This window comes from Photinus pyralis, unplaced genomic scaffold, assembly GCF_008802855.1.
Source record: "Photinus pyralis isolate 1611_PpyrPB1 unplaced genomic scaffold, Ppyr1.3 Ppyr1.4_LG6, whole genome shotgun sequence".
Lineage (NCBI taxonomy): Eukaryota > Metazoa > Arthropoda > Insecta > Coleoptera > Lampyridae > Photinus > Photinus pyralis.
Window position 1 is genome coordinate 21,949,010 of NW_022170663.1, and position 24,860 is coordinate 21,973,869.

General features: G+C 33.8%; 1 protein-coding gene across 6 annotated transcripts in view; it reads left to right on the forward strand.

Annotated features, from left to right (window-relative positions):
- The window catches only part of LOC116175025 (protein pangolin, isoforms A/H/I/S), a 308,557-nt gene that overhangs the window by 4,809 nt on the left and 278,888 nt on the right, over nt 1–24,860 (forward strand). For all 6 annotated transcript variants that reach the window (XM_031493070.1, XM_031493071.1, XM_031493065.1 and 3 more), the window contains exon 2: nt 5,676–5,742. In XM_031493070.1, coding sequence (XP_031348930.1) covers nt 5,676–5,742 — 67 coding nt within the window. The remainder of the gene's footprint in view (nt 1–5,675; nt 5,743–24,860) is intronic.

The window sequence follows — 24,860 nt, forward strand, 5'->3', positions numbered from 1 at the left end:
GTTAATAACTATTAACTATAATTGTGTTTGACATTTCATTGTGTACTGTCGCACCTTAAACCCTCGTGGGAAGCAAAAAGTGACAGTTACGTTTCCTAAATGAAAGACAAAACATGTTGAGTTAGTTTACGGAGTAAAAATAGAACTATACATCATATACAGATGACAAATATTTCTTCTGACTCAATGAGATGCAATTACATGTATTTAAAGTGGCACACCCCTCGGATTGTAGTAAAAGATTTTAGTGAAAGTTGAAAAATGAGGTACAAACAAATTTCTCGCGACACTCCATTTTTAAACACTAAATTTTTCTTAACAATTATTTATGACAAGAAATTCTTCGTGCACTCACACTGTCTCGAGATTAATTTTAGATTTTTTTTATTAGCGCCGGCAAGGGTTTTGTGGCCGTCCATGCGAGAGACTAAATGTTGTAGACTCGTGAAGGTTTTATTTGATGGGTGCAGCGAAAACAAAATGCTTAAATTTCAGCAAAACTAATTTCGTCGCGGAAACTGCCAAACACATTGCTTTGATGCACGGAAATTAAACTTTAAGCTCTTCTTATACTATTCATCATACTGCTCAAGTACCCATAAACATAATTAATCTACCAATTATTTTGGGAAATCAACAAAACGCAGTTTCTCTTCTTATTTGTCAACTTCCCCCAATGTCACGCTATCGGTTGACGGTACATTGTGAGATTTTTTTTGATAGGTACCTATTAGACCTCGTATTAGACAAATGTAGTAGATGTTTTTTTAATTTCATTGAGAAACGATAAAATTGTAGGTTTCCTCGGATTATAGGTACCTTATGAATTAAGTATATTTCCCGTTTGAGGGCAACATGTAAGTGTAGCACAAGTCCAAAGTGTGCGAACTGAACACAATAAGGATTTTTTTTACATGACAGATCAGACCGAGGAGGAGACCCATGAAATTAGCCCCCCCAAATTTTTCATTTTTAGCGCATTGTTTTAAGAGTTAAAAAATTACAAACTGAGTAGAGTAAACGTGTAAAATTTCAAAGTTCTAGGCCTACTTTGATTTTTTTTTGGCGATTTTATTTTTTAACCAGATTTTTTTAGTACGTTTTAGCACATCCGAAAAAATGATTTAATTAATTGACAGCAAGTTGATATTGAAGTCCTCAATTTACGTACATTAAGTATTTAAACTATTATATTTTGAACAGTTTTTTTAAGTAACATTTTTTGGGAGTTCCTCAAAAAAATCCAGTTACAAAATACAAACATAGAAAAAAATCAAAGTAGTCCCAGGACTTCGAGCACCCCAAAGAGCACTTTACTGGTATGCAAAAAAAAAACAAATTAGTTTTCAACCAAGCAGGACCGATTCCCAGAAGCTCAAAATTCAATTCGAAATTTTTATACAAGGAACGACCAAACAATCGGGGTGGGGGGGGGGGGGGGGGGGGGGGTATACCGTTTTGCTATGGTAATTTTCTAAAAAGTGATTGTCTCAGGTCGGCGAATACTAACGTGGTACAAGGGCCAAACCGAAAATTTTTGTTCTGTTTCCAATATCTTCAGGGTCCCCAAAAATTCTATTTTATTTTTCCGAGGTTATGTCTCAGCAGCCATAACGCCTAAGATGTAATACTGAAGAATGGAATTAACGGTTTCGTGTAGGTGTTTCATATTTTCTAAAATCCTACCATCAAAGCAGTAACCACATGATCAGAAAGTATACACTGTGGCCAATTAGGATGTCTATCATTTGAATCTCAAAACCATAGAAGATACTTACGAAGATAGTCTAGTTAGAGAAAAGTTGCACAATTAAAGAGTTAGTTTCATGCTTTAAAGAAAACCAGAAAATTCCGATTACTTCCGAAGATATGCCAAAAAATCGAAATTTACAGATTTCGTTTTTATTTTTTTTTTCTGATGATATTTTGAACAGATACAAAAAAAGCACAAGAGCCACAAATTTTTTGGAAAATGGAAAATACGTATTTTCGCACGACTAGGGTGTTGTGTGAGGGTGCGCCATCCTGTTGAAACCAACAGTTTCCATTTTTTGTTTTTTTTTGTGTGTACACTCTCGTAGTAAAAATGCTACTCAATACAGTATGTACCTTTACGGGCCATATAAGACAATAAAGTTGATGATTACTTCTCGAAAACGACACATTGTAATATTTTATTAACCATCTCTCAACGCTGTCTTGTAGAGTTCAAATAATGCAGGCAGTCAGAGAGTGTGTTATTTTTCTGTCACTGCTCAAATAACATCAGGAACAAATAAAAACAAAATCGGTAAATTTCGGTTTTTTTGGCATATCTTCGGACGTAATGGGAATTTTTCCGAAGTCCCCATGGTAGACATCTTTATCTTGGACACAGTGTACCCAAATGGAATAAATTCGATAATAAATAAATGAGGGTGTACAAAAAAAACGCTCTGACATGTCGATTGGTATTTTTAGTTACGCATTTTTTAAATATTTTTATACAGGGTGCATTACGTAACAGTGGCCAATACCAAAATTATTGTTTTAAATCCAACGTTTCTTTTTTTTATACTAATTTTTGCAATAAATCCCAAACAATTAATGTATCTGAAACAGTTGAAGCATTTCAATAGTATTCCTACACTCTACAGGGTGTTGTATTTAAAATAATATTGTATAGGTATTGGTTAGTGTTAGATGAGGCACCTGTATAAATAGTTTTTGTTCAAAAAATGCGCACTACGAGTTCCAGGGTTTTTCTAACACGCCCCTTATTTTTTCCATATGATGGTTGGTAGGCCATTTGGCAATGATTACTGATGGGTTAGTTTGCTATTATTTCAATAAGTTTTTATGTGTACCGTGTACTATTTTGGTTCAGAGTGCAATGCATCTCAGCTGTTTTTAAAGATGCAGTTTTCGCGACCCTGTGCCACTTTTTCGTGAAACTTAATACCACCAACAGAATGAATCTAGCTGCATTTGTTTCTGAGATACCTACATGATGAAAACGAAAAGTTTGATTTTTTGGAATGTTATATCTAGAAGAAAGGTAAAATCTAAAATATACAGTGTTGCATTTAAAAATACCAACTTTGGGTCAAATTTTATAATTTTATTTCTACGCCACTAGATTCTACGTAAAATTATCTATAATGGACAGCACCCTTTTTCTATCTTACATATGGGTATATGTCGGTAGTAAGATATGCTAACATCCCAAAAAGTCGAACTTTTCGTTTCACTCTGTATCGCGGAAACAAAACATAGCTAGAATGATTCTGTTTGTGGTATCTAAAGTTTCACAAAAAAGAGTGCCATAGGGTTGCGAAAACCGCGGTCTCTGTCTTTAAAAGCAACTGAGACACACTGCAACCAAAATAGGACCCCAGCAAACGGAGGGGTGAAAAGTAAGTAGATAGGTACCAAACTTCGTCAAGATCAGATTTTTTTCGCGTTCCTTTTTAGGATTGCCCCATTTGATGGTAGAAATGTTAGATATATTCTTATAAAATGTCTCAATTGGAGATGTATTACAACACATTTTGGAGCTTCAGTTTATTTAGAAAAAGCGCTTGTTGGTTGGTCTCTCTCATACTTAATTGTTACACCTTGTATATCCTTGGATATTATTTTGGGAATTTCATGGCCATATTCGGGGTCCTTTGAAAACCTCCTGAAAATCGAAATTGGAACCTTATTCATTAAAAAAATTCTATACTACACCTCCAATTTGGCTTGAACGCTCCGAATATTCTACTCACACCCAAAAAATCGGCTGTTTTTATTGAGAGCACTTCAGATTGTTGGTTAGTTTTCTCCTCGGTTTTCTCCTCTTTATTCAAAATATCTTAATAGTTGTATTTGCGCCCATAGATAAATTTTGTTGGAAAAAATACCTACCCCCAAAAATGACGATGAGGCAAAAATTTCAATTTTCAAAAATCCGACGTATAGGTATGTGCACATTAGTTCTATATATTATATATACATTACAGTAATTCTCATAACTCATATGCTCCGAAAAGAGAACGGAATAGAGCAAAATAACGATAGAGCGAAAAGTTTCTGATTAGAAGCAAAATAACATCGCAATTGCTCGTTGCAGGTGTATATAGTTACAGGGTGTCTCATTTTCGATACTTTTATAAGTTATCTCGGTAATTGTTAGTGCCATCAAAGTAATATTATCTAATATGCTCTTTTGGGATCAAACTTAAAATGGTAAAATCAAAATTTGAAAATTTCACTTTCAGAATGACCTTATATTTTCTTAGTTAAAAGATATACAGAAAAATGTTTATTATAAAAATTTCTTTATAATGATTGTTGAATAATCTTCCGTTTTCAAAATAAGTATACGGGGTCAGATAAAAAAGTTATAGGACCTAACCTAATTTTTGTAGAGGAACACCCTATATATTTTATTCTAAAAAGATAGCATATTACATTCTCTTTCTAAAAATATAACAAAAAAAAAATTAAAAAAATTCAATATTGGTTCAAAAAGATTCAAGAATTTTAAAAAAATTTAAAAAAAAATTGTATTTTTTAAATCATTAGAACTTAAAACTTTTTTAATCTTTTTGAATTGAATCATCCCTATTGTGTTATATTTTTAAAATGAGAATTTAATATGCTATCTTTTTAGATGAATATATACAAGGTGTTTTATTTAAAAAATGATGTTAGGTGCGGTAACTTTTTTAACTGACATCGTATACTTGAAAACGGCATTCAGCAAGTAAATATGGGGTCAATCTGAAATTAACAATTTTTTTTATTTCCCCTCGTATCTCTTAAGCGAGCGAATATTTTCAGATGTCCATCGTGCCATTTTAAGTTTGGCCAAAAAAGAGCACATGACGTCTATATTAGAAACTTTTTTGATAGCCCTAAAAATTTCGGAGACGCATTGTGGTTCCTGTTCCGTATTCTAATGGCAATTACTGCCTGTAATAAAGACAGTTTGCGGGGGCGTGCATTCGAATACGAATTTTAGACTTTTGATGGTATCTTGCACTTTTTTTTTCTGAGAAACCGTTCCAAGTTAGTTTTTGACGTAATGCGATGCAAATTTTGAACAATTCGCCAACATTAGGTATAAATCTGTCAAGGTTCACTCGACTTACACGCGTTCATGAATTTTCATTTCTAAATTTTCTCAAAGTTGGAAAACCGGAAACCTTAAGTCTACCGTTACCGTGTCCCCTGCTTACCAGCGGAAAGTATACCTAATTCATTTTTTATCATTGCCTGTTGTTTTTCTATTTGCGCTCGTTACGCTTCGACACCTTACATATTTAAGACGCAATTACCATTATCCGTTTTTTATATTTGTTCAAAGGGGCTTCTTATTTTGTGCAAAGTAGGTGATTCAAGCGGGATTATTTGCACATTGCAGTAGGAATAATGCTCACTTACAGTACTTCATAAATTTCGTGAAGAGTGTCCACGTAATTAAATTTCGTATTTATTAACACTTAGGGAAAATTTATTTCTATTTTAATGAAACAATTTGCATTAAGTACCCATACTTCTTTAAACGACCTCTATCTAAAATGGACTTTTAAAAAATTACTTTGCCTTTATTTTTTGCCTTTTGGTGTGGCGCAATGCAAAAGATTACACCTACGCTCATCTAATTAGTATTAAAGATGGCATTCAACAAGATCCTTTTTATGTTTCAGGAAAAGTCTGGCGGGAATTACACCACTAACAAAAATGTCGCAAGAGCAGATCACAGTCCCGTTTTTGGTGAGTAGCTTATGCCTTCGTTGTGTACATTACTAAAAATTTTCTAATTAATATTTTACGACCGGTGTTTCTTTCGATGCGCCGAGAATGGCGAAGCGAATTCGATAAGAACTCAATTACATTAACCAGTTTTCATACTCTTCGCTTATTACTGAAACTCGGCAATAAAAGCACCTCGCCAGTTACACCAGCTTAAGTTTCTTTGTTTGAAATTCACAATGAATGTGGGTTGGTCCTGAAAAATTTTTCTAACATTCGTTAAGGCAATAATTCCTAATTTACATTCTGAAATGCCACTTTTTATTGCCGAACTATTCGGTTATACATTTAAGGAGACACCACTTCTTCCGTTCGAGATTTGCGTATTTTTGCACCTGTAGTTGGTATGTATAATTAATTTAATTGCCCCAAAGTCTAATGGTATGCAATGCGCCATTAAAACTACATTTCGTTGCACATTTCCCTTTTTTTTGCAATGGTAATTTGAGCTAAATTAATTTGTTCTATACAGTATCAAGTATGGTAGAAAAATGTGGCGTGTAGTTAATTGAAATCCTGTCATGCAAGGCAAAACTCAGATTCACTTGCAGGGTCCTTAGGTTTTTCTTTTAATTTTATTTCTTAGATTTAATGATTTTGTAAGGTGCAATGTATAAAATGCTTTAACGTGTGCTTAGTATAGTTTTTAAATTGCAATTCTTCGATTCAATGCGCAACCAATCGTAGGTATACATTTTTGTTCGTTTCGACTTTAGAGTGAATCAAAAATTGAATTAAATATCAAACTGATGGCATTACACAATTTGGCTGACTGTGTGGCCCACTGCACTTTTAAACAAGTAATAGTTATTTACATAAAAGTCAGGAAAATGACACATTACTGGCGAGGAAATATTGATCCATTCCAAATTTTAAAAAAAATCTTGGTACAGTAGGATTTTCTTTCGTTTGCGCGCACGTCATCGGTGTATTATGACGTCATCACGAAGTATGTTTACATAGCATCATGCAATCAATGGAAGAGAAGACGTATATGCAGACAGTGCGGCATTCTGGGTAGGATACCCATTACATCAACGACTTGTATTAACCAATTACTAAAAAAATGTTTCGACAATTGTCCATGTCGCGATCTTTTACTAACAAGGTGCACATTATTATTTGGACGTCAAGGGAAAAAAATCGACTTAATTGTTTTGTCGTAATAATAATGCCCGCAAGTAGCAGAAGTCGAGGAGCGACTGCAATCTTGACTTACCCCATACTCACGAGCAGAGTCACCGTACTTTCATGTAAAACGACGGACTTTTCGCTGCTTGTGTGAAACCATCAACATCGCTAACAGGTTTATTGCATTGCTTTGTTTTTTAGGACTAGTTTGTCCGATTTAGAAATTTGTGGAATAGAAGTCACTGTTCGCTGGCTTTAATGCATCTTCTACCCTCTGTGTAATACAACTTGTTACGTATACGAATTCTTATATTACTAAAGTAACCACTCACCTCTCTTATTGCTGCGACTGGTAAAAGTGGACCACCATTTTCTCTTTCTCGTTCAAAATAACGAATAAGATTAGAAATAAGTTGCTTAGTTTTTCTTGGTAAACCCGATGGCATTTTTGAGTTATACAAAGTATACAATTTTTTTCAAATCGGGAGTTAAGTAATCATTCTGCATTCTCCATTACCGTCCCACACATCAAATGGTGCGACTTGTGTATGTACAGGATGGTTCAAATTCGTGGCTCACCATTAGGATCTCCGTGACGGTGAGATATAGTGTACCTAGGTTAAATGGGGGCAAAGTTTCCCTTTTTTAACTAAATAAACGCTTTTGAAATTTTTGAAAAATCTTTGAAAATATCTGGAACCACTGAAATGCTTAAAATTTCGTTTTCATTTTCCCTAGCTCTAACGATTAGTCCTATGGGCACTTTTTTTTCGGAGAATCTGAATCTGTTATCAGAATTTCCATATCACGCTAGATGTCGAAGGTACAGGTTACTACGTTCTTAAAACTACATTGTTTTATTAAAAATGGTTTCATTTTTTTAAATGTTTTGAGTGGGTTTCTTATCAAAAATGATTTATTTTAATTCGCCGTAATTTATTCTACCGTGATTTTGAAATTGGGTACTCTTTACTTTTTAAATTGTGATTTTTAGGATTCCCATTTTTTTGTTCTCATAGACCCCTCTTTTCGGTACGTTTTCAACATTTTTCCCCCCCTATTTTGTCGGATGTCCGAAGCATCTGCTCTAAGTGTCTAAGTGTAATGCTTAATTTCAGCATCGGAAGGTCTAAATCGTATATTGTGTTTTTCTATTTTTGTTATAATCAATCTATCTTGAACTACTCTTTGCACTAGTATTCTACTTAATACTAATATCTTCTTTGTTAATCTTTACAGAGTTTTTGACGTTTTTTAGTTGTCGGTCGTCTGGTAGTTAATTTTCCGCAATGCAATACACTTGATAAAATTTCTTAGAAATAGGCAGGCTCTCCGTAATTGTTAGTGCTATAAACAATAATAATATAGGCATCAGTGCTCTTTTTGGGTCAAACTTAAAATGGTAGATTAAAATTTGAAAATATTCGCTGGCTTAAGATATACCTTCTTCGGAAAATAAAAAATTCTCAATTTCAGAATAACCCCATATTTTCTTAGTTACAGAAAAATGTTTCATACAAAAGTGTCATGATTGTTGAATAATGTGCGGCTTTCAAAATAAGCGGAGTCAAGTAAAAAAAGTATCGGACCTAACATAATTTTTGTAAATGGAACACCCTGTATAATATTTTAATTTAAAAAGATAGTATAGATACTAAAATCTTTTTTTCAAAAATATAGAACACCAAGGGTGATATTTAAAAAAATACAGAATGATTTTAAAAAAATTAAAATGGTACAAATGATTCAAAAAATAAAAACAATTTTTTCAAATATTTGTGAATTTTATATCTCTTGAATCTTTCTGTGTCAATATTAAATTTTTAAAATCTTTTAATGCTATATTTTTGAGAAAAGAATTTAAAAATAATAGTAATAATTTATTTTAAATTATATTACCTAGTGTATATAGGTTACAAGAACATTGCGAAAAAGAAACAATTACATATATACAAAATAATATTACCCACGACAGCAGAGCTGGTGCGTAGGGGTTCAAGCACCGTTGCATCGAATTGATCCTACAGCTTACACACTTACTCGAGAAACAAATAAAAAAATAAAAATAAAAAAGGACTATGTACCAAATCTAAAAAGGACTGATGCTCAACCTTTACCCAATATCATATCAATAACAATTGTTTATAAAATTCCGGCCCATGTGGCGCAGTTCAGTTAAAGCTGGACTGTGGTCCTAAGGGTCCCTGGTCTGAATCCGGGTTCAGGTATGGATATTTGTAAATGTATAGTGGGTTGGGTAAAAAAAAATAAAAAAAAAATCTTTCCTGTTTAAGATAAATTTTATCCACTATTTTTGAAACTATTGAATGTTACAAATCTAGATGAATAATAAGAAATAGATCTTTAGCCAATCCTTTTTCTAGCTGTGCATGTTACTACATTACACCAGTGACTTAATCTAGTGAAATGCGGATGGCAAAATACTTCTTGATTACAATATTACGATTTCTTCTTTTCAAAAATATCGCAGACCAAGGATATTAAAAAACACAAAATGATTTAAAAAAAATACAAAATGTTCAAATGATTAAAAAAATAGATTTTTGAATTTTTCTTGAAGCTTTTTGAGTTGATATTAAATTTTTTTAATTCTTGTAATGGTACATTTTTGAGAAGAGAATTTCAAAATGCTTTTTTTATATATAGGATGTTTATGCAATGTATGCTTATAGGGTGATTTAAAAAAAAGAAATTAATTTGTAATAATTAATAAACATTTTTCTGTATCTCTGTTAACTAAGAAAATACGGTCGTTCTCAAACCGACCATTTTTTTTATTTTCACCAGGGTTGGAATAAGCAGAACCTACTAGTGCTCTGGAGTCTGGAATAAGTCGTGAAACAGCTGAATTTTTCGAACGCGAAATGCAGGGGGTTGAAAGGAGGTATCTTCATTTGTTTCACATAACCTCAAATTTGGATATGATCTAATGCCCCAGCTGTTGACGAACCCTCTGTTCAAAATTAGTTTATGCGTGGCATTATTTGTGTATCATGGTCAACCTAATTATCTGATCAAACGTATCCTACAATTTTTATTTGGTAATTCGATCAGCTAATTTGCTGGTTATGGAAATGCCAGACACCTTCGAATCACAACCTCCCATTAAAACCCCATTTACATTGTAGGTGGTGTGCAGGGCAATATAATTTAGTTGTCGAACACATGTCGTAGTCTCCACGCACGAAAAAAATGTCCACAAATTTACGTATACCTATACGAAATTAAAATTGTGGATTGTTAAAAAAAAGACGATATGGATAAATAGAATTATTTGCTTTCCTAATACCCATACATAAAACAAGGCTAACGAGCAAAAAGTTAATCGCCTCTTTCCTCAGGTGTACTTGTAACTAACAACATGGGATAATCAGCAGTTAAAGAGCGGCAGGTAAAAACTACAGGTTCTCACAAGATACGCACACACACACCTTTAGTAAAAATGGGCATCCAACTAGTTTTAGGTTACTTTAATACTTTAATGGACGTACATGGTCAACACTACCTGTAAAACTGCATTGGGTACCTCCGCAAATACCATCATTTTAACGTAAACGGCCGTACTTAAACCAAAACCGATTAAAATCGCGACCTTTACGACATGGGGCAATTTTTACAAATCGTCAATAATATTCTCACGACGGTAATTTAACTTGTGCCTGATGGGGAAATTGTTTTAGCCAAATATGTAGGATTTACATATTCATTTATTCACAGCGGAGATTAAGATATCGTAATTAATTAAATTAAAACGTGGTCGCGGAATACGTAAACAATTAAGCGTTAAGTACGTATTTCTGGTACAAGGCCGAAATTTATTGATGCAATGCAAGTCGTCAAATTTATTTGCAAACGGCGACGAACCCATAACCCATCGTAGAGGCACTAAAACGGCCACGAGCAAAACCTGGAAAATATTTTTAAGTTTCTGAAATGACCGCTAGGGGGCGTAACTGCAATCTGGAATCACTTTTTTTTGTGATGTTTTTGTGAATTCCGCTATATTAACCTAACAAAAAATGTCCGGTCTTTGAAGTTGACGATAATCTGAACAATTTTTCCTGTATCTCTAAAAATGAAGTGGTGGGGGGGGGGGGATTCAAAGGTTTCCATAAAGAACACCCTGTATCTTCGAAACGGCTGAGCTATTCTTCAGCTACAAATAAATAAATATTGGTTCGATTTTTTTTTCATGAAAAAGTAGCTAAATGATGCCTAAACAAGCTCGCGAAACCCGGATCTCGATATTATATATATTATAATATTTGTAGCCGAAGAATAACTCTTTTCAATTAACCCGAGTTTCTTAAAATCGGCTGAGTCGTTTCGAAGATACAGGGTGTTCTTTACGGAAACCTTTGAATACCCCCCACCACTTCATTTTTAGAGAGGTCTTCAAAGACCGGACATTTTTTTGTTAGATTGATATAGCAGAATTCACAGAAAATTACTTTTATAGATCCCAGATTGCAGTTACGCCCCCTAACGGCCATTCCAGAAACTTAAAAAATATTTTCCAGGTTTTTCTCGTGGCCGTTTTAGTAATAACTTTTTTACCGCAATCCTCTACGATGGACAGTTTCCCAGATACAGTACCTCGCATTCTTATTTGGTCACCCTGTACATAAAGTTTAAAGTAGTTTACCCTTCGAGAACAATATTAATGAGTTGTTTCAGTCGGAAAAACGTTCAAAAGCTTTCCCTCTGTGCCTTAGAAGCGAGGTTAGAAGTCAATTTTACAGATTTTTGAGGACCCTGTGCATTTTGACCATGGAAGAATATAGACGATTTTTCTAATTGATTCTCATGTTTTCTAGCCATTTCCTAGATTTTTTCACATAATTTTCTGAGTGAAAAAGTAGCTTTAGGACATTCTGAGTCGTGTGAAGTTAGCCTTGCAGACGAAGTGAGTAAAATCGAAACGTAATAAATATGCAAAAAATATGCGTATTGACGCACGAGTTTTATTTTGAGTGACGCTGGCAATTTTTTATTTTTATTCATTTTTTTAAATACTTAAACCTAAGCAATGCATAGTAATTCGGATTGAGCTCTTGACCCTTAATAATTCTAAATACATATTGACATGGACCCTGCACATTTATAACATTTTTTTGAACATTTACTCATACATATTATATGCATACGTCTGCATATTTCACCTGAGTGAGAGATTATTCCCGATTCATTTAAGATGCCAATCGGGGAAGAGCATGCCGCTACTTCCTGAGTTGATTGAGATTTTTAAATGGGACACGATGTATATTTTAATCTATAAAGATAACACATTAAATTCTATATATATAACACACTAAGGATAATAATATTCAAATAAGATTCAAGTGGTTCCACATGGAATTTTTATGGATTTTAAGATTTTTCAAAATCCTCATTTGTGTTTTTTTGAACGAATATTGCATTTTTTTAAAAGAGACTTGAATGTACTTTCTTTTTAGAACAAAATGTTCGATTAAAAAAATGAGGATAGTTCTGATTTTTTTTTATCTCACTCCGTATATTTATTTTGAAAACGGCAGATTATAAAGAAACTTTTGTATCTCTGTTAACTAAGAAAACATAGGGTCATTCTGAAATTGACATTTTTTTGATTTGCCTTCGTCCCTTAAGCGAGCGAATAGTTTCAAATTTTGATTTTACCATTTGAAGTTTGATCCAGAAAGAGCACATGACGGCTACCTGTATTGCACTTTAATAGCACCAACCATTACGAAGATACCCTATTAGTGTCGAAAATGGAACACCGTACATCGAAGGTAAGCACACTAAGAAATATAGTGTGGGTGGCTATTTTTGAAAAAAATACGCTATTATATTCGTTATGGCTGGCTGGCCGGCTGTCCGGGTGAGATCTCGGAAACTACAATAGCTAGAGACTTCACATTTTCACTAAAAGCTTTCTGCTATAGTGTAGATGTGCAGGCTCTAGTCTATTTTGAGTAAGATTGTAAGATCGATAATTGAAGAAAATAATTTCGATATGGTTTTCGAAGGTGCTATAATTTTACCGTTAGATAGCGCTACCAGTATAAAAACCGAATAAAAACTTAATTATTTACTTTCTGATTTGTTTTACAAAATAAAGACGTACCCTCAATTGAAGTTAAATAAAATTAATTATTTAGCGCAGCCAAAATTACTCGTGAGATCGATAATTTTAAACTTCGCTAATAAAATACTGACCTGTATTACCAAAAATGCGCTTTAATCATGCATATGCTGCGAGATATGCTGATTTACAACTTGTTTTATTAGAGAGATAAAAAAAAAATAAAAATACTGTTTCTTTAAAAATCAGGGGAATTCATATGACTGATTTTATAAACTACCCCCACATAAAAATCTTAAATTAAAATACCCCCACATGTGATACCTGGAAAATAAAAATAAAAAAAGTAGAGTGAACTTAAAAACTATCTCAAATGTTTTTTTGTTTTTTTTCACAAATATAGATATCAATAATATGATAAATGTGGTTGTTGTAAAACCTAGGGTGAATCCTACTGACGCATTTTTCAATAATCACAATTGTTTGTTTCATGCTATACGCTATTTTTAAAAATAAACAAAGAACCAGATGGAAGATAATACTCGTACATTAAAAAAAAGTATTTAATAAGCTTTCCAGAGTGGGGTATTTTAATTTAAGGTGTTCACCTTAGTATGGGTTGTGCTTAAAGGGGTAGTGGGGGTGGTTAAAAAAATAAGTCATTTGGATTATCTATGGTTTTTAAAGAAACTGTATTTTTTTACTTTTTGATAATCTCTTTAATATAGAAAAAAATATAGTCATTTCAAAAGCCCACACTGTATATTAATAATACCTAAGCATATTAAAAGACTCGAACAATAAATGTATAGGCTGTAAAGTGTAATCTTATCAAAAACGAAATTGGTGTTATTGATTACAAATTGGAGATTACAAGTTATAAGTACAACGTATTAACTTTAAGAAGATCAGTACTTAAACGCGATATTATTAATTTTTGGGCTAATAATTTTTCAAATTTTTGCAATTTATGACATCCATTTATTTTGATTTGTGCGTTATTTATGTAGATCCAGAAGATTTAATGAAATTCCAGGATGCATTTCGTTTACTTCTGTTTATCATTGAACTTGAACCCGCCACTTCAGAGCAATGTGCGTTTGACTTTAAGAAATTTGTTGTTCCCTAGTAGGAGGCAGGTGCTATATCATCAAAGTTCCAATAACTCTAGCAATGGGGTTTGGAACCTGCACTGACTACATATGAATGAATTTCTTATGCAGGAATCAAGCCAACGTATGCTCCTTTATGCGCTGTTGGATTGAGATTTTGCGCCTGAATGGCAAAAGATAGCAAACCTTCTTGGATTTTTCGAATTTTCGTAAAAACCTTTTCTAATTGTTTCCTTACACGAGAAGATTGATCTTTTCATTGTTAGGGGGGAAAAGAGAGTCCATTATCGCATTAGCATTCAAAATTGACTTTGATTTTTCTGTACATTCGGTCGGTGGATTGTGCGTCACAGAAATATCCAAACGTATTTCCTTGCTATTAGACAAATTCGCCTCAGTGACCCACACTTGTTGCATGTTTGCATGTACTTCCCCATTTTACATGTTTCGGCAAGGATCAAACGGTTCCATAGTGACTTGTTGATAACGTTAATTGCTTGATATCTTACTTTATCGGAAACCAATCTCGCTTATAATATTTGAAAAATTTTGTATTTACACCTCTTTACTTTATCTTAAAGTGGAGAGTAATTTGTTGTCTTACGCTGACTATGTGTTTTATTTCCGTACTAAAAAACATTCTGTAATATTATTCTCACCCCTACTAGTTGTAGGTAATATGGGAGTACCTCAGGGTCTGATTCTTGGACCGTCCTTTTTTGCATTCAGTTAGGAATGTAGACAGTCAAAATATACATGAAAATAGTGAAAACCCTTTAAAACTTTTTTAGAGCTCAACTCGACACACTCAATGTTGTCAGTGTAATGATGCTCTTAATTAATTACAATTAGTATTCTAGAACAAGTTCGTAGTAAATATTAATTTGTTACGGTCTTCTCTATTTTTATCGGTTTTATAATACACGCTACTACTTTTAAACAAAATAAACATTTTTCAAACGAAGACTCTTCGTCTAATTCGGCTCCAGCCGTCCTGATTGATCATTGTTAGTTTTTTTGCGCATAATTTTGTGTTTAATGATTCGACATTCAAAAAGTAGCATATGGCTTCTGCGTGTGTAATTACCTAACCGGCATGAAAAGAGCTTAGACGCTTGTTAAAGCGCCTTTAATTGGAAGAGGTCGAAAAGGAAAATAAGTCCGAATAATGCATTGGTCGACTATTATCTAGTATGTTGTATCTGACGACTGGTTTCTGTTGGGTATAGCCGTAGACTTAACTATGCAAACACAAAGGCTTATTTCATGGGTCAACGTTTTTGGAACTATTGGCCCCGAACGATGCAATTATTTCACAACCATTACCTGTCAATATTTTTCCATAATCGATAGGTAAAGTTGTCCATTCGTCCACTTTTTATAACATTCTTAGACCGAGCGATATTCCTCTTAATTAATCCAACACGGTCAGAACTCGAAATTGTTTAATTAAAATACTTTTAATGGTATATCGAAATTAACAACAATTCGCTCCTTATCTAACTCGAATCTGGACCGCTTTAAATACCCGAATTTCTATTAGCAGAAATAGTTTCGGTTTAACCAAAATCGACGATTTTTAATTAATTGAAACACATGTCTACACACGCAGCTAACCAATCGGGAAAATTTAAATTTAAAATATCAACTTTTTTCCTCGGATAAATTGATGCAATCAAATTACACGTTTCTGTAAGGCCGTTTAGCACTTACCAGGTAGGTAAAGCCATAACTCATAAAATGTAACGGCGGAAGATAAGCGTTTTAATTAATTAGGAACTTCCAGTTGCCCGCAGCTGTCATGTAAAACATCTTAGAACTTTGTGGAATTTTTGTAAATTATATTAAATTCTTATTTAAATGGCCGTTATCAAAATTTAAAATGTAACTAAAATTCCTACAATGTTTATAACCTAATAATCTCCATTTTTTTGTACCATCTACCATGGAAATTTGCGCACTTAATTCCCACAGAGCTTGTGCTCTCCAAAGATAAAATTTATAGCGCCAAAAGCTTCCACACAAAATTTTTATACTCTAATTAGATTAGAGAAAGAGAGTGATCCAAATTATACTTTGGAAATTGCATTTGAATGACGGGGACTTTTTTATGGTTAAGAGCTAAAAAAACTGAAACAAAAAACTTTTGAATATTTGGTTCCTCCCTTCCTCCCTCCCAATTAAATTTTTTTGTGAAATTTAGGGAAAATAGGTTTAGATCGTATCATCTAAAAAGGAATTGGGGACAGCAATGTAACTTCCCACTAAGTTGATTGTTCATCTCAATATCACTGTGGTAGTTACAATCGCATAGACGTTTATAAGTTGAATGGTCCACTGTACAATGCATAAAAGAAGTGTAGATCACAGATTAAAAACACACACTTTCAACGCTGACTTTTTCTGGTTAAATATTTATAAGGTCATGTCTAATTACTCTCTTAATTTATTGATTGACCTTGCCCAGTTCCATTAGATTTCAGTTTGTCAAATGCAGGAAAACACTGAGGTATTTATTTATTTATTAGCCCTATCTTGTTTTGGGCCCTCAACAGGCTTGCGCCCAATTACAGAGTGACCCGCATAATGCTTTTTAGAGGTGCCTTACGAGTTAGGAAAACCTAATTCGGAGTAGCCGACAGAATGCTCGAAACTGGTCTAAGGTAATTCCCATCTGTGCCATAGATGAAAAATTCACCTCAACCCAGGTTAGAACACCCGACCTCCGGATTTATAGCCCAACGCTCTACCATTGAACCACAAATTGCAACATAATGATCGTTTATTAATCCTTGTAATTAGAAACTAAACCTTGCCCCCTGACCAGTGCTAGATGACGAAGTTAAATAAACCTTTTCATTATGTTTATTTGATATAGAGATTTGTTTTATCTTTTCGACAATGTAACATGTTAGTAGCCTAATACAAGAAAATTAAAAAAAACGTATTACAATCACATCAATAACATTAATATAGACATCCTACATCAATATAAAACAAATGAACGTGTACGTTTCTTATTAAACCTTGAAGATAAAATGAAATTAGCAATAAAATGGTAACAAACGTACACATTCATTTGTTTTATTTTTATGTAGGATATCTAGATTAATGTTATTGATGTGATTATAATTATTTTTTTTGAAAAATTTTCTTGTATTAGGGGTACTAACATGTTACATCATCGCAAAGAGAAAAAAAATCTCTATTAAATGAGCCTAAGAACAAATGCACTGATATTTGAAAAGATTCAATTGTCTTTCGTTACTCATTTGTTTTCTGAAATAAAAACAACTGAATGCTACTTTATTATGGGAAATAAAATACTATTGATGAATAAATAAATTTATTATTAAACTATTATGATTAATTCATTATTATTATTAAAAATATATTGGAAACTTAAAATAATATAAAGAAATGCGCAAAACAAAAATGTCGCGAGGGAGATCTGGAGACCAATAACATATGAGCGAACCTTCGACCTTCACTCCATACACTAATCAGAGTTAATTAAAAAATCCAAAATTCAATTAATTTGGTGACAAAATATTTCAATATTAAAGTATGCTTCAGCGCATGTTCCTAGCATCTATTATTTCTCTGGGTTCTCTCTCTTCAGTAGCATCCTTCCATAGTGTACCTGCCTTTATAAAAAGATACTAAAGAATACTTAAAAATTCTCACTACATTACATTATACACTATCAAAGATAAAGCAAAGGGGAAAAGTAGCCATAGTAATCCTCAACAAAGCAGACTAATAGATCCTTGTTCTGGTTCTGTGAAGCTAGAGGAATAAAATAAAAGATAGGGATAGAATATAAAGAATAATTGACGTCACAATCGAATGATCTCAAAAATATTACAAATAAGTCACTGTAATATACATTTGCTATATCAGTATTTGAGTTTAAATTAATTACAATTAGATACATCTCCAGGTATAAACTTGAAGTCGGTAGGAATGTTGGTAGAATGAAGTAAATTCGCATGGTTCATGTGGTTAGAATTTCACAAGCCGGTAATGTAGAAACTCAATATATCTGATGATGTTCGCCGTTGTCAAGCTTCATAAATCGCGGGTCCAAATAAAAATGCTAAATCACCCACGTACTGTGAAAAGAAAGATATTGAGGCGACCCTTTCATCTGGAACGCACGGGCAGGCAAAACCATCACATAAGGGGAATTTCTATCGAAAAATTCCCCTACGAATACTGCTCTCTTATTGGTGATAACTCAAACCCTCAGAACCCGTGTGAAGTTAGCAATAACCAACCAGCAATAGATTTTGCATATTTTTTGTGAAGTTACCAATTAATATGCAAAAATATGCATATGAATGGACGAATGGACAACTATTTAGGGATGTTAAAACACTAATTATACCAATGCGATTGGTTTTAAATCTACTCACATCATCACTTAAATAACGCCAATAAAATTTATACACATAAGTAGGCTTCATTTTTTTGGAAATAATCTTCTAACTTCCGTGTTGGATGAATAAATTCAAATTAGGGGTGTTTGGTCACCAATATTGCGATTGGTATTAAATTTACACATATTATCCCTTAAAAAACGGCAATAAAATGTATACATACACATACTTTTTATCTTATAGGAGTAATTTTCAAACATGACCCTCGTTAAATACCTGTAATTTGGTTGAATGGTTGTATCACTACGTTCACTCATCTAAAAAAATAAAGCCCGTGTATATAAATTTTGTTAGCATCATTTAAGGGATTGTGTGTCTATTTACCTAATATCAATCGCAGTACTGTCGAAACAACCCTGAATAGGAATTTAACCATTTATATGCATATTTTTACATATTTAGTTATTGCAAACTTAAGAAATATGCAAAAAATACTGGTCGATTATTACTAAACTTCAAGGGACCCCTCAGACGAACGTATAAATCGATTATAAAAAACAAAATGTTTTTATCAATATTGCATATAATAATAATAACAACTTTCGAGTACTAGTGAAAAGCAATTGACCGATAAAAATCCCTTTCGAAGCGAGATATGCGTGAATTCGCCTATTTAGCCATTCTTAAATTTATCCTTGCGCACAAAACAAGCCGAGTTCATAAAATCGATGGGCCTAGTGGAGCTCAAAAAATGGAAGTCGGTACTTAAATCGGCACGCTATAGTTAATGTGTGTGCTTCCCCTTTCTAGTATTGATTTATTGGTTGGATTGGTTCCAGAGATCTTTTACGCTTTGTTTTTTGACTATGAGACTTGATTCCAGAGATGGTCATAAAGTGCAAGAAACTGGAAACCTCGAGTCTGGATGTTAGCAACAATAACGTCACCCATAAGCATAACTACAATACATTGTAAAATTTGACTAAACAAAGACATAAGTTCCAACTTTCAAAGGTATTTCTCCTATTCAATTTTACAAACTTGCAAGATCAATAACTTGAATCAAATAATTGGCCGACACATGACGCTTCGCCAAGAAAAAAATACTCGCAAGACGCCTATTAAAGCCCGTCAAATGGCAGAAAACTTCCTCCGGATTGCTATAATCTTGTCTTTCAACTTGCAAAAAGTTCTTTAACGTCAAAAGACACGCGTCTTCCTTAAATACTACGCACACCATCGACATATTGAATCGCTTAATAAACCTAGGAAATAAATAACCTCCGCGAGGAGAAAGAAACGAGTTTGTCTCTAATAAGCGGTTCGTGAGGATTGTGAAATACCAGAGGTTTTTTTTAATAATAATAATGAACGACGCTTAATGATGGGCTTAAATATTTTGTGAATGAGCTGCCACACTTTACAAATACATTTGTTTTATCGGTCCTCCAGACGTTTACCCAGAACGTTAACCTTAAGCGCGGAAAGGCTCCCAGTACGACCCTGTTTTTAAACAAACCATTTGAATGCAGGTAGCTTTTTTTTCCTGTAAATTTCAAGCTTCTGTGTTGAATATGCAAATAAACGAGGTAAGAATTTCGACTCGCGAGTTTCTTTGTTTAAAAGCTCGACGGAGCTTTTTTTCCTGGTGTATACACGCATTACACCTCCGCGCGCGCGCTTCTTAAAATGGGGTGTTAAAAATTGGCCGTCCCCCTTATTCAAATGACAAAATTATGCATGATAAATATTTGAATACGAGATCAGTCAATTTGCATAATTTCAATGTGCATTATCCACCTTGAAATTGGAGATTTCGATCATTAGCCATTAAAAACGCGCGGCTAATTGCCGTTGAAGTGAATAAATAAATGGTCTCTTCGAGAAGTAATTTATTTAAAATAATTAATATACGGCCAGAAATGAGAAGAGCAGCGTACGTTAAGTACAGTTGAGTAAGTCAATGAGCCCATGCTTTATGCGTTTATGTGATGGAATACGTTCAGTAGGTCCTCGCACTGTCTAAACTAAGAAGTGAAAGGGTGTGGCGGGAAAGGGGGGCTGCTCGTGTCTTGTAGTGCCCGGTTTGCGGCGACCTTCAACCGCGAGCCTTGGCTCGTCACATACCGTCTACTCCACTAAATAAATACCAAACTTAGTATGAATATCTCGAAACTTTCTCGTGAACGTATTCGTGCTTTCGGAAATTGGCGTTTTTTCAGGTTTACCTGAATTTTCAGGCATTTTTTTCTCTACCACGTTTGTGCACTTAGAAGTTATATGCACGTCTGTAAAGGGCGTTTCTAATCGGCGTCTGAGTGATTTATCTGCAAGATAATTAGTAAAGCCAAAGCACGACATATTTCTCATAAACAAATCCGACAGGTCCACGTATAGAGCCATGTGCCGCCCCAATATTTACGCAAAGTGGTCCCAGTACAACCAAAAGCTTTCTAATTCGATCAGGTAAAGCTCTGAGGTCATTTTAGCATAAAAGTGAAAGTCATTGAACACAGTAATTCCCTACAACAGTACAAAATCTGTGACTATTTAAATTTCGTGCAAGTTGAAATTTAACAATGAGCTTATTTAGGTCAAGTCTTATTGAAACAAATTGGAGATACACATTGCGCGAATTCAGTGTGTAACTAAAAATATTTTGGAATTGACACTAATGAACTTGTAATTTATAGTAACGGTAAAAGAGTGAATATTACACCAGGAGAAACAGTTCTGAATTTTTGTTTGGATTTTTTAAAATTTTTCAATTTTACAATTTTTTTCCATTTTAATTTTTAGAAATTAATAATAATCCTCTTGAATTTTGGAAAGTATTTTTTTCCTTTCATATTTTGAAATTTCGTCCGAATTTGAAACACCCACTAACCCACACTAACAAAACTGAACTGATTATTTTTAATTTTGGGATCTTCTCTTTACCGGAGGGTATTCCATACCCCTCAGACCCACCGATACAGGGTTCTCCCACCATAGCATTCGGTTTTTAAGAATTTTCTGATAGTTTCTTTGGGCGAGGACAGTAGTTCTGGGGGGTACGTATGATGCAGTACCCACGAGCAAAAGAAAGATGGATAACTATTTTCCTATTGCCCATAACATTCTCATGGTAGTTTTCGATCGAATCTTCGTATACTGAGGGGTATCTTCCATTTCTACCTACCGGGGCCGTGTAATTAACAACTTTAGGGACGGGACCACGTGGTGTGGGGTCGGCGACGTCTGGGCGCCATCCCCGAGCGTGTTATACTAACGTGGTGATTTTTCAGTTTTTTTCCAATTTTCTTCTATACTTTTGGGCCGATTGTTTTCAAATTGGTGTCGTCGGAAAGATCTTGTCAACGCGCACGAATTCTGAGTGATGGAATGTTTTAGCTTACCTAGTTGTGGTAACGCTTATGTGCTCGATTTTCCGTCGTCTGTCTGTTCCATCGAGATCTCAGCCTCTGAGCCACGTAGAGACTTCAGATTTTCGCGAATTGATAGCTGCTCTATATTTGCTCTTACTTATCATTTACAGTTGTGTTACGCGACAACACCCACGAGCGGGTTTTGAAACATTTTTTTCCTAAGGGCATCAGGAGCGGGTACCGACAAAAGGGAGGCTTCGACCAGATCTTATTGATGATGGAGTCAAAACAGGATAATAGAATACTGACCTGCCACACACAAAAAAGCGCCGAAGTCCCTTCGATCTCACACGAGGAATCTTTTCATACATTTTTCTTAAAAAAAAAGGTACTTATGCGTATTTGATTGTCGATATCACTTAAGATATGCTCACCTTGCCAAAAAGTGGTCGCGTAGTTACGCGTTCTAGCAGTTCAATGAATATTAGAGGGGGGTGTTTTTCTTATGGGGTGTGGTTTGCTCTTCCGAATAACTAGAAATCTAGCGATTTTTTCATTCCCGCGGTGACATTTTTTTTATTTTTGAAAAACAAAAAAATTTGGTTCGGTTTTTTCATGTTTACAGATACTCAAGTATCAAGTTTCGTCGAAATCGGAATTTTGTCGCCATCTTGGGGTAGGAATGTTGGTAATTTTTTTTAAATCGGAAAAAGCATACCCAAAAAAATGTAGTCAAATCCGTTAATTGCTTCGTCTTATGTGTAGAGGGTGGTTCAAATTCGTGGCTCACCATTGGCATCTCAGTAACGGTGTAGGTGAAATGGGGGTAAGGTTGCTTCTTTTTATGACTAAAAAAACGCTTTTGAAATTTTTGAAAAATCTTTGAAAACAATTGAAAAACTGGAAATGTCAAATTTTCTTTTTGTTCTCTATGGGCACTTTATTTTAGTACCATCAGAAAGCTGAGCAAAAATCACTAAGACTTTGTATTTTTTGATATCTTTGAAAATAAATGATAGCTAGCGCATTTTCGAAAATGACATTTTTCCGTTTTTCGCGCATTTTGCAAATTTATTTGTAAAAAGGTAGCTTTTAATCTCACTTTGGCTGGCTGGCTGGCAGGCAGTAAATGCGAGCCCGTAGAAGAGCGCTTGTAAAAACACGAGGAGTGTACATGTACCTATCGGGGTCGTGTAATTTCCGTGTTATTTCTCTTATTTACTTTTATAGTCATTTTCTTTTTATTCGAGGTGTTTTTTAGTGCACTTTCACTTTCAAAAAATAAAAAGTGCAATTTTAGCCCTTGATGTCTGTCTGTCTGCTTGTCTGAGTCACAAAGGTTCCGGAACTACACCACTTACAGACTTGGTATTGGTGTCATTCGATCAAAAAATAAAAATTATTTAATGGTTGTATTCTCGTCAAGGGCTATTAAAACCGTAAAAATAAGTTTGAAAGTGCACGCTTCGCCTCTTGCTCACAAGCGACGAATTTTTCGATATTTTAAGTGATTCATCAGATCATGAAAATCGATCCAGCCGTTCTCGAGTACGTGGTGTAACATAAACGACTGTTTCATACATAGAAATTTTTTTTGACATTTTTACTATACAGACTGATTCAAATTTGAAGGCCTCTCTATACTCTACAGGCTTATTCAAATTCGAGGGCCACCATGGTGATCTCGGAAACTGTAAGAGGCAGGTAGTTTAAATTTGGCAAAGTTGCGTATTTTTGTGCTTAACAAAATGCCCTTCTGAAACTTAAAATCCAACTACTTCCGGAGATATCCCGAAGAAAAAACGAAATTTTGCAAAATCGCGAGCAAAATCGTTTTTATTTTTTACCGAACTTATGTAAAAAGATATTGAAAATAAATAACACATTATTATGGACACTTTTTTCCCTCTACAAGATTCTAGTTTTTTCTTATGGAAGCCATTTTTACTTTTTATGTCATTTGATAGAGAATTAATTTTTTTCTGATTTCAAAAATGTAAATATAATTCTTTTTTTTAATAAGAAATAAAGTTATTTATTTAGAAACAATTAAAATAGAAATAAAATATCAATGTCGGAATTTTTTCACTTTCCAAAATTTTGTAAAACTTTGTTTTGTAAAGCATCTAAATACAACATTTTCCCAAATTTAAACTAACCTACCTATCTCTTACAGTTTCCGAGATCCCCATGGTGGCCCTCGAAATTGAATCAGCCTATAGAGACTAAAACCACTTGGACAGATATTTTTTAAAATTTGAACTACAGATGCAGATGCTTCTAACAACGTTAACATATCGCTAACAGTAAAAATCAAATGTGCGCATGGGCGGATTGTGAATGCTGGCTCTCTTATTTATAGAGATACTTTTATGAATGCTTCTAATAAAGACAAACATATCGAAAATAGTAAAAATTAAATGTGCTCATGCGCAGATTGCGTAATGTCAACTTTTCTATTCATGAAGATTAAATTAAATTAAATTTCCTTTTATTTCCCAACAGAAAAACAAAACATACCAATTACAGGACAATATGACGTTACAAATAATAGAGTGTGCACAAGTGAAATAATATCTTAAATCTTAATATAATACCTTAATGATATTCCGTTGAGATTTATATATACACTTTCCATAAATATAGCCTTTCACGAAGCACTGATCTGTGCATGTAGTTACTCCCCTTAGGGCAAAAATCTTTCTCCTGTTTTTTGATAATTTTGGGGTGTTATACTTTTTTTAGACAATCTAATATATAAAAATCTCGTGTCACGGTGTTTGTGGCCGAGCTCCTCCAAAACGGCCGATTTGTATGAATTTTTTTAATATTTGCAAGGTACGAGAATAAGTCGTGATAGGATGTTTCATTCCATTAAATTAAACCGAAGCCCTTTTGTAATAGGAATTTTTATACCGCAACTAAACCATACAGTGCTATACCTACATCATTGAATTCAGAATAAAAGGGCTTTTAAGGATATCAGGGTCGTATTTAA